The sequence below is a fragment of the Athene noctua genome, chromosome 2, assembly GCF_965140245.1.
Source record: "Athene noctua chromosome 2, bAthNoc1.hap1.1, whole genome shotgun sequence".
NCBI lineage: Eukaryota > Metazoa > Chordata > Aves > Strigiformes > Strigidae > Athene > Athene noctua.
In genome coordinates this window covers 139,037,988-139,053,302 of record NC_134038.1, presented here as the reverse complement: position 1 = coordinate 139,053,302, position 15,315 = coordinate 139,037,988, and the positions used below count along the sequence as shown (strand labels likewise).

The window sequence follows — 15,315 nt, the reverse complement described above, 5'->3', positions numbered from 1 at the left end:
TGAAACTACAGGTTTTGGGTTCCTTTCTCCATAGTTAAAGCAACTATGTTAGCTGGTTTAATAAAATACGTTTCTTGATGTCAGCCTTGATAGATTGATGCATCTCACAGTGTTACGCTGTGATTATCAGGTCATAAAAAGACAGTCTGATTCGAAGTTGCCTTCAGTGATTTGATAGGAAAGTGATGTCTTTTTCTTGATGTGCAGGCAGTGTTGTCTTAAGATCTTGAATTACTACATGCTGGTAGGCTGACAGATACTCTCACAAGAAAGCACTGACTTCCAAAACTAACCTTGTGCCTATCAGAACTGAATCTCTGAAAACAGTGTGTATTTCAGTAATATTTTAGCAATAACAAGTGCAGTTTTAAAAAGGAATAAGCCTTGGGGCATAGTGGAGTGTCTTTGTTTTAGTGAATAAAGCAAAACTTTAAATAGTAACAGCAGAAAAATGAAAGGCAACCAAGCTGGTTCCAAAGCTCTGATGGTAATGTTTCCACTTGTACCAAGTCTAGGACGTTATCACTAACAGATGGACCTTTCCAAGGTTTTCAGTAAAGGCTGTAAAATGATACCTTGTGCCTTGTTACTTTCCTTGTTGAAAATTATAATAAACCTTTCTCTCTTTTCTATTGCTAGATCATTTCACTTGTAAGGTCTTCTCTAGACAAATAGTGCTTCCAGTGCAAACGGACTCATTGTTTCTTTATTATTTGAGCACAAGGAGGGCTATTGTTAGCCCTGGTGTATGCGGTGTGTGTGGCTCCCAGCATAGGATTTGATCATAGCTCAGTAACTGTTATTTCTGCTCCACCCTCTTGTCAGGAGACTGTGGACCCCTCTGTTACTGGGTCACAAATTGGTTCCTATGGTACCCCAGCTTCTGGGGGTCAGCTGAGTGTGTGAGTCATGCTAAGAGCTGGAAGGGGGCATGTGGGACCCCCCTCAGTCTGGCAGCTCATGCTCGGGCTAAGCCCTGAGGTTCTGGGCTGTCCCTAGGCAAAGCTCTTTCTGAAAGGAGCAGGGGCAGAAGGAGAATTATTAATAGGACCTGACTGTGAGCTAGGTCAGTCCTATTATTTATGGTTCTCAACTGCAATTAAAAGTTGGGTGGAAAAGGTGGTGTGACAGCTGACTAATTACTGTAATAATACAGCTGTTATTGGATGTATTTTCTGTATTGCTAGTCACCAAGATTTTTAACATACCTATCTAGAATATATACCCAGCAAATTTTTCTATGAAAGTGTAATCTACTGCAGATCTCCTGGGGGGATGAAAACAGTGTCAGAATTATACATTTAAAATGAGTCATGTTGGATGCAATATTATAATCAGATTCTATGGTGGATGTGAGGGAAAGGTGGTATTTTTAGATATACTTATATTTCAGGATGCCGATTGACCTATTTCTGAATTTATATAAGATTTTTCTAATATAAGGATTGAATTATTCGCCCCAAGGGTTAGTGAAACAGCAGATACTTGCTTTGCTTCAGGATAGTTTGACTAGACATTGAAGCATGTTCTTTGATGTCTTTCTTGTCATGTATTCTACTAGATTGTTTCTGGGTTTTATTTTGGTTTTTTTGCTTTCCATACATTGGAACATACAGGATTTTCTTTAATGAAGTGATGAACGTTATACATAAAAAGTAACCTGGTGGTAAATGCAGTATGTTTGTTATTTGTCTAGCTTCTTCCCTTTCCTAACTCTCATTCTCTTGATTAGACAATTAGGAGAGTTTTGTTGGAACTAAATTTCCCTCTTTTGGGTCACTAAAATAGCATGATTTAATTACTGCAATAGTAGTAATGGAACTAACTGTGTCTTTACATCATAGACTACTTCAGAGAGTGATATGTCTCCATGGCTAATGGAAAGCATTTGCTCAACAGAGGTTGTGATTTGGACGATGTGTGGAAAGACAGCACCTGTCTGATGGAAGATAGTTCTGACATACTTCCTATTATTGCTAGTTGTCCTAAGCTGTTTGAACTTTTTCTTTTGAAAGATAGTTTTAATAACTTAGTTGTTTTATGCTATTTTATGTTTTGGGGTTTTTTTCTGTAAAGAGAATAGCTAGCAACAGGACAGTATGTGTGTGCTTTGTCCTTCAATCTTATAATTCAGGAACAGCAAATACCTGCCTTGAAAAGACATCTCCAATAGTTGTACATGGCACATCTGTGCTCTATAAATAATTCTTCCCTTTTTTGAGCCAGATGAGACACTTGGATAGATTAAAGCTGACAATCCGAAAAATAACATAGAAAGCCATGAAAGCAATGCTTGGAAAAGGCTATTGCTTTGTTTATCCAGGTGGACATGAGTGAATGTAATTTAATAATAGCTCCAGAGCAAAGGCTTCAGCATGGATTCTTTTTTAATTTCATGAAAGTCACTCAGTGTTGCTTGCCACTCTGATTTGGATTGCTCAGTCCTGTACTTGCTGTGTCCACATGACTCTCATCAGGCTTTTTGTTGTTCCTATTCTTCTATCCACAAAACCTTAATTGACTACAATTATAGAATAAGATATATGCTTCCAGTTTTGCTGCTCAAAATCCCTCTACAGTGTTCTTTCACTGCTGAATTGGCTCTGAAGCAGCTAAGGCTCTACTTTTCTTCCAGACATGTAAGAAAAATAATTGCATAATGATTTTTTACTGCATTTTCCCCTTTTTTTCTGAATTTCTGCCTTTCTTCTTTTGTGAAATGTGGAAAAACTTGGATTTTGCTGTAAGCTTATTGCTTTGAGAGTTGCAAGAGATGAGTAGCGATATTGAGAGGCTGCTTTGAACATGTGATATTTTAAAGGTTTGAGGACAACTCAGGATGGTACATTTTTTTAAAAAAATAGGTCCTCCTGTTATATATATTATCATATGTTTAGATTAGCTTTAATTGATGTGGAATGATAAGGCTCTTAGTAACAGATGATAAGTAGAGATGAGTGCTGTTTATGGGTTTAGGATGTAGTAGCTATAAATAATATCTGATACTCATGTATTCTTAATTCTTTAAAATGCACCTGGTGAGGTCATTTGTGGAAGTACTCTTGGCCTACTTTTGCTGCAGTTGACTTGATAGCAAAGAATTAGGCCAATACTTAGCACTTGTGAAAATTCCCATCCTGAATTTATTTGGATTTGCCTCAGCTTCACACCTTAGATTAGTCTTTTTGGAGTAGACCACAGTAAGTGGCACTGTGTGCTCCAGAGGAAAGGTAGGAACAAACACAGTTCTGAGGCTGTCCTGTGGCATGGGAAGGAGCAAAATGTATTGAACCTGAAGCAACTGGATCATGATGACCTCCAAACATCAATTTTAGCTGCAGTCTTAGCTTAGTTAGCATAATACTGATTTTTATGCCTTCTTCAAAGTTGTAATTGCTCTTCTACCTGGTAGTCTTAAGTTCCACAGGTAATGTAAAATACCAGTCGCCCTAGAGAGGCCCAGTCACTGCTGCTGGCAGCCAGAATATGAGAGTCAGTTCAGGATGCAGGATCAGTGTTTTCACACCTTCCTGGAAAAATAAGGGGGTTATTGTTGAAGGGCAACCACAGTTTTCTTTTTTATTCCTGAGCTTGGAGAGAATTTTTAAAAAGGAGCACAGCGTAGTAGCTGGAGCATGCAGCAGTTTTTACAGATCAGTTGGGGCCATGTTCATTATTTACATACACTTTCATGTTCAAATCTGGAAGTCTCAAGGTATTAAGTTAATTTACTGGGAAACACCGATAATGTAATAAGAAAACACTTCGGAGAGAGGGCACATTTCACTCCTGCCTTTTTCAGGGCTGGTAACAAAAGCCTTCTCTTCAACCCATGTAGTAAATTAATTTGAAGGAATAAAAGAAAATTCAAAAGCGCAATTTTGGAGGCAGACCTCCAAAATACTTCAGGTGCTCTCTGTCATCTTTACCCTACCTGTCTCCTGCTCCTCATTTAAGCACCTCTGCTTAAGTGGCTGAGTCACCTTCAGCTCATCTGAATTCTGGAAAAGTGCCTGCCTGTGTCCCTTTTTGATTGCAAAACGACATATTGCCCTAGGAAATATCAAGTACTTAACTTAGGTGGGGTAAATCTGTGTCTAGATTACTTAGCAAGTAGAGCAATGCAGTAAAAGTCGACCTTTGTAGTCAATCAGTTGAAGGTAAGGACCCAAAATCTACATCAGGATGGAACTAGTCAGAACTTAGCTCTAGTCTGGTGCTGGGAACTCAATGTGTTGAGCACCACATGTGCTCCTGGAGCACACTTGATCCAAAAGGGATTTGGTTTGCATGCTCCAAGACTGCCCTGCAGTGTAAACCTAAATGTGGAAAGAGCAGGGGACCAGGAGATTAGCAGCAGAAGTGCCATTCTGCTCTGTCCTAAAATGCTAGGGTAGCCACAACTTAATTTAGACTACACACCAAAAACATGCTGATAGAAATACTCTTCTGATTATATGGTTTCTTTTGGGATTAAAGTCAATGAGACCTCTTTTTTTTTTTTTTCAGTTACCTGACACTTCCAGGATATGACAACCATTGTGCTGTGTGTTCAAACAGGCAAAGGGCATTGTATAACTTAAATCTAGTGCATCCTGGAGATAAACTCGCAAGGTACTGATGACAACAGCTTTCAGTGCATTTTGCTGTAAATTAGAGCCTGAACTCTGCCAGTCTTTGCTAACGTGCCATATAGTCACCAGTGAAAACCAAGTGAGAAACCACTGCTTATTTTGAACATTGAGCAGTGAAGAAGACAGGTGTAAAGCACTTGCTCTACAGTGCTTTGAAAGGGGTGTCTGAACAATGAGTTTGCAGGAAGTATGTTTCCAAATCTATTGTGAAGATTTGACTCTGCTTGTTAATAGAGATGTTATCATTAAACTCTTGCTAAATAATAGCTTGAAACTAAGCAAGAAAGTTATACTTTATATTCACTCCACAGTCCTGCATGAAGTGAGATAAATCTAAACTTGTTAAAAGTGCTAGTCCTTAATGAAATGCGACACAAATTTTTGTTCCTGATGGGAAGAGACTATACCTTCTCCAGAATGTACTGTTCCTAATCTCAGTAGTAATTTCAGTCTAAACCCCATGCACTAGGCCCAACTCAGACCTTGCTGTCCCGTTGCTGTCTTGTTTTGGTTTTCTTCAGCTCTTGCATTGTACTCAGTGGCTTTGTACCTGTTTGATGATGGATCCTGGAAATAATTGCTAAGCTGGCTCAGTGGAAGAGCCCCAGGAGAGCTTGTTTCTCACCTGACTTTTGGAGACTGAGGCTATTTGTTTCATTACTGTTGCTGAGCATAGATTTGATCTGGGGGTAATTATTTCTAACTCGGTAAGGTAAATGCCATGAAGAGAGAGACCTTGTTTCAGGTGAAAAGAGGATGTGTTGGTTGAAATGTTACAGCAAACTATATTGCCAAAGAGGCACTGTAGATTGGAGAAGATATCTGTTCAGATGTTAGATGCTTCAGATTACAACAATATGAAGAGAGGTTTTTTGCAGCATAAGTATTGTCTTCATCTTAAATATAGCACCTCCTTTTGTTTGTTTGGGGTTTTTTTTTGACTGTGGTTTATGGTTTGGTTTTGTTTTGTTTGTTGGTTGGTTTTTTTTTTAAATAAATGAATTCTTAATATACACAATATGTTTTACTAGGGATCTGAAAATGCTGCTTCTCTCAGAATAGATTGTTAAGCCTCTTAAAGAAAAAATGAATGGCAAACTTCAATAACTAGTGATCCCAGTTTAGGACTGTTCTGACAACACAAGTGAGGGGATTGTGAAGTAGTGCCTCCCTCTTTTGGCAATGGAATTCCTCTTATCTTTGTGGAAATGTCCTTAGTTTCCTCAGTGGTGGTGCTTGCACTCTTCCTAATGTGAAAATTCCTTGCCTGAAACAATGAAATCTGAAATGATAAACAATTTATAAAGCTCCTCCACCACCCCAAGTTTTGGAAAGCATCACCCTTTTGTTATGTCCTCTGTTTTTAAAAAAATATTATGCAGTTACCATGACAACTCTTGCCCACACAGAAAATCCGTTATTGGGAGTTTCTGGCATGGCTTTTATTTGCATATGCTGCAAACAGCACTGTTATTAAACAGACTGTTAATTATTCTTCCAGTCACTGACTGAGACAACTGATGAGACATAGTTACAACTTTCTTATTCCAGGTAAGAGTGGTCGTGCAAAGGTCTGGGCAGCCGAGTTTGCATGCTCTGTACTTTTAGGTATGGTTCTTTTAAATAGAAAGATTTTTTTTTCCTTACAACCTGAAGCCCTGCTTACTTTTTTAATTTATCAAGGCAATGGGAAAAAAGGTATTTTTCTGATTACTTACTGTCCTTTTTGTGAGACATTTTATTAGATGCTTTCTTCCCATTTTGAGGCTGTTCTGGTCCATTTTATGTAGATATTTATTATACTCTATGTGACTTGTTAGTAATTTTTAAAAATTTAATTTAAATCTTTAAAAAGATGCTTGATACTTTGTCCTCTGAATAAATAGTGATTATTAAAGCATGCATTTGGGATCCAAAATTCGTGTTGTTACTGTTTGAAGCTTGGAAATTTATCTTAAAGTGATTGTTGAATTAATATCTAATAATGTACAGTAATGCAGTCAGCTTGTATTACCAAAGGTTTTATTACGATTCATGGTACAAGATGGCAGTAAGAGACAGCATGTGATAATTTGGCTTTTTGTTTTTCTTTTCCTTTTTAGGAATTTCCATGGGATGCAGATCATGCCACTGGACAGCATTTGGGTGAAGAATGAGTTCTGTGTCTCTCTCAGGAGTCTTCCAACACGTTTTCTAAATTACCTTTTAATGTTCTAAGAGCTTATGTGAAACAAATGGTATTGGATCATGAGTGAAGAAAAAAGCTTTGGTGTATCCCAGAAAATGTTGTCTCCTTCAAGAAGTACTAGCAGCTGCTCCTCCAAACAGGGAAGTCGACAGGTAATGCAAACTTTTTAAACCAAACTGAAAGCATTACTAAGATCGACTGTTACTTTTGCTCTTGAATATCAGTAGATTTCTTAAACTGTTTTCCTGTTGCTTGCCTGTTTTACTTTGTCACTTCTGTTTTCCTTACTCTCCTTTCTTTGTTGGTAGCAGCATCTTGTTTTGAGTCAAATGGAGTAAACTCATGTTACTGAATAGCAGGCACTTTTAAAACTGGAATGCTATCAGTGAATTTGATTTTCTATCACACTGTGTACATATGGTGTCTTTATAGTGAAATATTGCTGCTGTAATGTCTTGGTCTCTGTGGTTTGATCCTGAAATCCCAAATCTTCCCTGTAAGACACTGCTTTTGTGGTAGAATATTGTGTAGCTGCTCTGCTTATTTCAAATTTCCAGGGAAAGGTGTGCATGCATGTGTGAAAGAGAAAACATTCTTCTGAAACTTGATGTAGGGCCTCTTTGACAATGCAAAAGTGCCTGCAAATGTCCGTGCGTGCTGGTTGTTGCTGTAGAACTGTAGTTATGAAAATAAGTATTTGTATAACATGATGCATCTGCATGCCTAATGCAAAGGCTTTGTTTTCTGCAGAGATGATGCTATTCTTTAAACCTTACAGTTTTAAAAGACGTCTATGAGTGTTTGCACCTCTGCTGAAGACAGCTCTTGTTTGTGGGCAAGAAGCATTGACCTGCTGCCATACCAAGAAGCTTAAACACACTCAATCCATGCTTGCAAAATGATGAGCAATATGCTCAACATAAACTTTTATTTGTACAATGCTGGCATAGTGGAGCTCTTGAAGCTGCCTCAGGTTGAAATTGTAATTGGAACCGAGCATCCCAATCCAACAAAAGCTTTGGAGACCTCATCTGAAATAGCACCTGCTTTTCTGGGACTTCTGGGCCCTGTACATACAATTGGCGAGGCTGACAAATCTCTGAACAATTTATGCCTCTTAAAGTGCTGTGCTTGTAAGAAATTACATGCATTTCTAGTACACCGAGCAAAGAAATCCTTACTTTCAGGATGCCTTTTTTGTTTTCCTGCAACATTAGTTTTATGTCCTTGGTATGAGATTACCTTTAAAAAGTGTAATTTAAAACGTTTGGTATTGTCTGTTTCAATAGTTCGTGTCTATCAAGTGTTATAATTTAAATAATAAGATTTAGATGAGCATGACTGAATCCACTGGTGTGTTACACAGCCAGTAAAAGCAAACATACTTACGCAGAAGCAATTTCTGCAAGAACCTCACTTACTGCCATTTAACATGATCAAATCTGTTGGCCAGCTCAGGCTTTTGATACTATTATTAGCGGATCCCATTTCTTATTCATTTTGTTCTCACCTACCGTCTTTGGAGAAAAGGAATAATTCAGTAAGTTTTAATGTCATCTTGTCAATCCCCAGTCTCTGATCCTTCTACAAAAATGCAAGGTGTACCCAACAAAGGTGAGAGATGCAACTTGGTGCATTGTTTGTATTCTTGATACATCCATGCTCATTCATTACAGTCAGGCAGACAGTAAATTGCTTCATATATCTATTGGGTCAAACTAAATGGAGGTATAAATTAGGTTGTTTCCTAAGGTATACTGAAGAGTGATACAGTTGATATTTCTTTGTGATAATATGGAGCACTGTGATAAGTATTTTCACTTTGATCACTTTCAGTATCAATCTTTTCATGGTCTGTTACTGCAGTACCAAGTAACAATATACATTTGCATCTGGGAAACCTACATAGGTTGTCTTTTTTCAGGGGTGGTAACAACAGGGGCAAGCCCACAGAAGTTGTTGAGTTTGTGACTTGTTATATGCTGTGAAATGATCACTAAGCAGGGCTAAAAGCTCTGCTTTCTTGCTTTTCTATATGGTCTGAAAATTTACAAACATGTTTTTCACAAATTACATTTACTTTTAAGGTTCCACTGGTCTTTCTGATATTCTTATTTTTAATGGGGACTTCTAATATTTGTACTTTAATACTTTCTCTATTTTCTTCTTTACCAAGTGACATAACTTTCCAGCTTATCCTGTAACTATGTTTGCATCTGCTGAAGTGACCTAGAGGTCTTCCTTCAAAGTAGCGAAATTTAGAAAGAAAAAAAAATAATTCTAAATTACAGTTTCTTTCAGCATTGTCAGTGTTTACGTACATGGCTGTGTATTGCTGTTCCTTCCTTAATTCCCTGATGTTTTTGGTGTTCTTCACATGGCTTTTTTTCCACACTGAAGTAGTCTTGCAGTTTACACAACAAACTGTTTTGCTGGAAAAAACAAAAATTTAAATATCCTGTGAAATATGCACTCTAGATATTTACTTGAAAATAATTTCTGTGGGTCATTTTCCCTCATTTTAAAAATTATTTTCTTTATTATAGTTTGTAATGGTAGCATGTTTCAATGGATGTTTTGTTAGATACACTCTTCTGTGCTGCATGTAGAAAGATGGTGCTTTAGGCCTAACAGAGGCACTACTCTGCAAGACTTACTGGCCTCGACACAGCAGTGCTTTGGGTGAGGAAGAGATAGCTTCTCCCTGGTCCTGTTCTCCAAAAGGGTCTGGTGTTGCAGGTTATCAAGATCCTTACCTTGCTAGATAGACTCTCTGGTGGTATAAATTGTATAGTATAGCACACAGTAGAACATCTAAATTGGTCTGGGCAGTGAGGATGTTGAGATCTTTCTTGTGTCCTGTCCCTTTGCTCCCCCTTTCCACAGAGGATTTCTTGTCACACCTGATCAGTTAGCTTTGTTTATATCATTAATTGCTTTTCTCACTCAGCTTCTTGTGTTTGTAAATCATAGCTTCGCAGTTCATCACTGCTGATATCCACCTACTCAGGGCTGACAAGACTGGGAATGGGTGATGCCACTATCTGAGAATTATTTAATTTGACCTTTTCATCAGCATGTTAGTTTAAATGACAGCACTAGTGTTCTATTAAGAAAACAGCAACAATCTAAAATTCTATAAATGTGTTAAAAATACCCTAATCTAAAAAGTACCACAGATTTTTTTTTTTTTTTGCAAAGCCCTGGTAGAAGAGTGCAATGTGATGCTCTTACTGATACATTTTTATTAATAGCGTCACAAAAGTTTTAAATAATTTTGCCATATGCTGTGCAGATTGGGGAGTGAAGAGCATGATTTTTATATTCTTTCATTCATCTTCCAGCTCCATGGAGGGTTTCTTATTCCTTGTTCAAACACTTGTGCCTCTCTCAGGGACCTTCAGAGCTACACTTGTTGCTTGCAGGTTAACAACGGATCTGCCTGACAGGTGCTTTCCTCTGTGCTGCTCATCTGACACAGCAGGTCTTGTAATCTGATTAAATAGAAAGAGATTCTAAAACATGCAGAGGAAGGGACCTGAACAGGTCATTTGTTTTTACCTCCAAAATAGTAGGATCTGAGTTTTGAGTCTCTCTGATTTCCTAGGCACAGGCTCTGTTGCCAGGTACACACTAGCACCAAATAATAAGCAGATACCTGAGATTGGGATATGGAACCGCCATAGTACAAGGCTGTTGTGCCCTCTAAAATTTAGTTACTGCAGAGCAACATATGTCAGTGGTCTAGAGAGTGTAAATAGAGTCCTGTGATGCAGAAGATGGGCCACTGCACCAAAAAAGAGTTCACTTAAGTAGGGCTGCAGGACTTGCAAAAGCTTACTTCTTCCTTCTCTAAACTTGGTGCTTTTTTTCTGCCAGATGCAACACATTTGCAGTGTGAACAGAAGATGCTAACAGTCAATCCTGTTCCACTAAGTACACCTTCACCTTGAAGCCTCATAGCAGGTTCGAGGCTACTGCCAGATCCCACCTCTGCTTTTTCTCTGGCCCTCTTCTTCAGTCATGGAAAGCGATCTCTTCCACAAAACCACAACTCAAACTGTGTTTTGTGAGGAAGCAAAACTGGTCTTGATCTTCATTAAATTTAAATTGACCTGTTATCACAAGAAGATACATTGTGGTAGTTATTTTTAAGTCTAATATGTTAACTAACTTTTAAAATAGATTCAGTAGGGAAAAGCTTTATGTCAAAGAGCTGCTTAAAAAACCCTCATGTTCTAAAAAAGGAAAAAAATAATTTCTGCCAATTTTATGAACTGTAACAAATGCTTTAGTTGCAGCTGATGCCAGCCCTTGTCCTCCACAAAGCAGGTTTCTATTTTTGGCACTTTAAAATATTCGGTACAACTGACTGCATTTTACATTGGAAGAAAGTCTGGCACTGTCATCTGTTTCGTTCAGGGAGCTGCAAGTGCAAAGCATCACTCTGAGAGCTGTTCAAACTCATTACTTCATTCTTTCTCCTAAAATAATTTGCCTTGAGGACCTGCATGGTACAGAATATTGTAGAAAATGGGGAGGCTTTTATTTTACTAAACAAACAAAATTACTGCAGTTACCTAATGACAGACTTATCTCTGAAGACCAAAGTATATAGTTTTTTTTCTCAGTCACAGAGTGGGTGTAGGACAAGTAACAACTACAGGGTGAATTTCCAGTGCTGATCTGAAATGAGCACCTCTGGACCTGAGAAAAGTAAAGAGTATCTTTCCTCAGTCACAAGTGAAATTTCTGCCTGGGCAGCAAATGCAGTGTTCATCATTTTGTGCAGATACGGGCCCATAATGATAAAAAATCTTTTGTAGTGTTATAACCTTAAGACACTACCAATCTGGACATCAGGCTTATGCTAGAATTGTTAATGCCATTCAGCGGTAAGTTGGGGGGGGGGGGAAATGCAGTGGTTGGGGGTTTTTTTAATTAGCACTATGGCTTTGGGGTATCTCTTTCAGTTCCCTGTTGTGGGATAAGAATCAGCAAAATGGAGCATAATCTGAATGCTTCCAGTAGCTTTCAGGAAATCCTGTATCTCCAATTTGCTACTCTGCTATTCCAGACAGATGAAAACAGTTGATAACTGACCAGCCTGATTCATTTGCCTTCATTTTTAGGGAGTAAGCAATTTTCTTTCACTTCTGCAGCTGCTCCCAGCAATAACCTGATGCTTTCTCTTCATCAAATGAGGTGTCAGATCTCTTGCAAAACAAAATGCCAATAAAGATTCCGTAGGGTCTTGGTCAAGAGTGAATGGATCCAAAACCACTTATTGGCAGCAGTGTTTTGCAAAATGTGGAAGTCAGTGCTTCAGGTGGGAAAGGTTGGACTCTTCTAGACAGATGTGTGTGGAAGAGGACCAAATGCTGTTACTGCAGGGTTGCATCTTGCGTGTATCCAGCAGGTCCTCAAACTGTTAATTCTCTGAGCCGTTCCTTGCCTTTTCTGGGGTAACTCAGTTGATTAAATTGTCTTGTGCTTTTCAAAGGATCTATTTATAATTCAACTAAGCTACCTTTATGTAAAGTTTGCAATTGAAGTGTGAGGTTTCCAGGGCAGAAATGTGAGTAGGAAACTTGCCTTCATCACCTGAGATTTGGCAGGCCATTGGATCTGCTTGATGGGAAGAAGTGCTCCCACTTCAGCTTCTCTTCCAATTTTCACACTCTCTAATTGTGAAGGCCACCTCACTGACCTGAAGAACAGTTCTCCTGCAGGAACGTGGGAGACACCTTGTGTCTGGACTGTAGGAGAGGCCCAGAAAAAAACTGGAGTTGTAATGCAGGCCAGGATGTGCTTTGTATTTAAAAATTTGACCCAAACTATTGACACTGTGTATATTCTGGGTGGGTGTAATTGGCTGAGCTATTTCTCAGCTGCTTTCTTTCTCTTTATCTCATATGCCCAGTGTAACATGGGTCTGTCTCACTTGATGAACTTTATTTCTAAGCTTGTCCTTATAGAAAGGTGAATCTGGATTCCTGTGTTTTTCTTGGTAGTGCTCAAATTTCTGCTTGTCTCCTGCAAGCAGACCTCTCTCTCAACTGTATAGTGTGTTTAAGCTTAACCAAATTCTATGGGAATTTGATCCACAGTTCAAGAAAGTTGTTTTGTTAGTTATAATACTAGAGTATTGAAAAGGGTCTACTGTTCACTAATCTTGACTGTAATCAGATGAATTCTCAGTGAAAAAGTTACGTGTTTGGGTACTGCAGTTTAATAATTTCAGCGAAGGCAAGGGAAATAGCTTGTTCAGTAATCAGTCAAAACAGTTCTTAAGCTCTTCTGGCTAATTTCAAGAAGAAAGAAACAAAACTGTAAACACTACATTTTTCTTAATCTTGCAGATGCTCCTGTTAGTTCTTAATTAGAATTATCTCTCACTGTTTCCATCAGGTTTATCACTTTTTAAAATGTTTACCTTTATCCAAGTCCCCAATCTGAAATTGGCTAAGATCAAGATAATTTTTTATGTTGGCTCATTTAGTAGATCATATTTTCTGAGATTAGATTTTATCCACACATGGACATTTAAGTAGCAGTATGTTCAGCTGTTAGTTAATATAAATTATAGCATTACACTATATTTGATGATATTTAAAGAGGCTGCTCTCTGTCATCACAACAGTCCCAATCCTTGTGATTATGTAAGGGTATAAGGGCTACTAAGTAGTCTTTAACAGGAAAAAGAAATCCAAGACCAGTACGGAAAGCGTTTAGTGTCCTGATATTTACATGTATGGCAAAAGAGGTGGTGGAACGTAATTTCTCTTTGGCTTTCAAAGACTGGAATGTTCTGTCAAAAAAAAAAAACAACCAAAAAAAAAAGGCGGGGGGGAGCTGGGGAAGTCCACAACTGTGAAGGCTTAGAGCTGCCTTTGAATAGCCGTCAAACTGCAGGTAGTAAGCTCTAGCTAACTGTCCTTGCATGGGCACAGGCTGGCTCTCTGCTTCATTCTCTGCCAGCTTCACCCTGTGAAAGACCAGCGCAGTTGGTTTCTAGCAGCAGAGCATTCACTGCTGCGGCTGGTGGTAGCCTGATGTGCTAGAGACAGTCCAGGAGGCCTTCTGCTCTCCCTTCAGCCTGCTAACTCACAATATCCATGAGTACTTCTCTGTTACCTGATCTGCTATCATAGTAATTTACCCCAAAGCAGGGAAGTGTTCATGATTATTGACAATTTTAAGTGAGTCCCAAAGTAGTAAAAATAAAGAATATAGAGTGTAACTTATGATTTTCAATAGGAAAAATACAATTTCATGATCGTTCGTTAGAAATAATGGTATCTAAGTACCTGTCAAAATATCTCTCAAACTGGAGGGAGTAAAGAAACTATTTGTCACAAAACCAACAAGGATAAAACCCAAACCTGTAGGGGCACAAAGTGTGTGCTGTGGTAACAATTTTGGTTAGTATGACTTGCAGTTTTGACTTGTCTTAAGCTAGTAGTAGAATGTCACTGGGTGGTCTGTAGGATGTTGAATGATGGGAGCTGCTCAGCCCCACCGTTTCTGGTGCTCGCAGCCTGTTGTGTGGGGAGTGCTGGCAGAGTGAGCTCAAGCCAGGGAAGCAGAGCAGCTTTCCAGTTTGTTCCATAAAGTGCAATGCAAGGAAGATAATAAGAAAATAGTAGAGTGCCACCAGTAACGTGGTAGAATAAGAAATCACATTCCTTAAGCTGTTTTATGAATGTCTTTTCAAAGATGGTTTACCATTATGACTTGTTACTCAAGTAATGAGCATATTACCTGATGTAATTTTTTTTTTTTCTAGGCTTCTAGGAGAGAATTTTGAGGATTCTGGAGATGGATAAATAAGCAGAACTAGCACTCTTGCTGATTTTTGTTTTACTTCTGTTTAAAGTTTCTTTGAGTTGGTTCTTTTGGGGAATACTTCCCTAACGTATCTTATAGGGAGGAAGGATCATAAGTACTTACCTGCTTAGTATAGTTCTGTCTTTCCTGAAATGTTTCATACTAGTCCTTTTTTGTCATTAAATTCTATACATTAAAGTATTCTTTATCTTTTTCATATATATGGTAATGGTCCTAGCACATGCCATTTCCTGTCAGTTGTTCATAATTCTAGATTTTGATCATAATTTTATAGAATGGTCTTCATTTTCAGTGTCTTTTATTTCTTCTTCATAACCTGAAAAATATATATCCTTTTAGCACAGGCTGTTTCTGCCTGTGATGGCAGAAGGCTTTTTATGCTAAATTGTGACTAGGCTGTGGCCTATACACTGTGTGTATGTATGTACAGAAAATTATACGTATAAAATTCTGGTAAAAGCATACTTTCAATGAAGGATGGTGTCATAAAAATAGTGTTTTGTTTAGTTTGTATTGTTTCTATCAAAATAAAAAATCTCGTTTCTTGGAAAATACATAACATAGTGTAAAGATGGATCTGAGGTTAGATTTCAACATCATTTGGTTGTGTTTTTACTTATAGCCTTCTTCCTCTTGTATCTC

General features: G+C 38.2%; 1 protein-coding gene across 8 annotated transcripts in view; it reads left to right on the top strand.

Moving 5' to 3' along the window:
• OSBPL3 (oxysterol binding protein like 3) overlaps positions 1-15,315 on the top strand; it is an 85,268-nt gene that overhangs the window by 32,497 nt on the left and 37,456 nt on the right. For 6 of the 8 annotated variants that reach the window (XM_074900429.1, XM_074900432.1, XM_074900433.1 and 3 more), the window contains one exon: positions 6,737-6,974. In XM_074900429.1, coding sequence (XP_074756530.1) covers positions 6,882-6,974 — 93 coding nt within the window. In that variant the 5' untranslated portion in view covers positions 6,737-6,881. Of the gene's footprint in view, positions 1-4,509; positions 4,615-6,736; positions 6,975-15,315 lie in introns of all 8 variants that reach the window. The other 2 variants (XM_074900431.1, XM_074900430.1) reach the window with 1 other exon arrangement.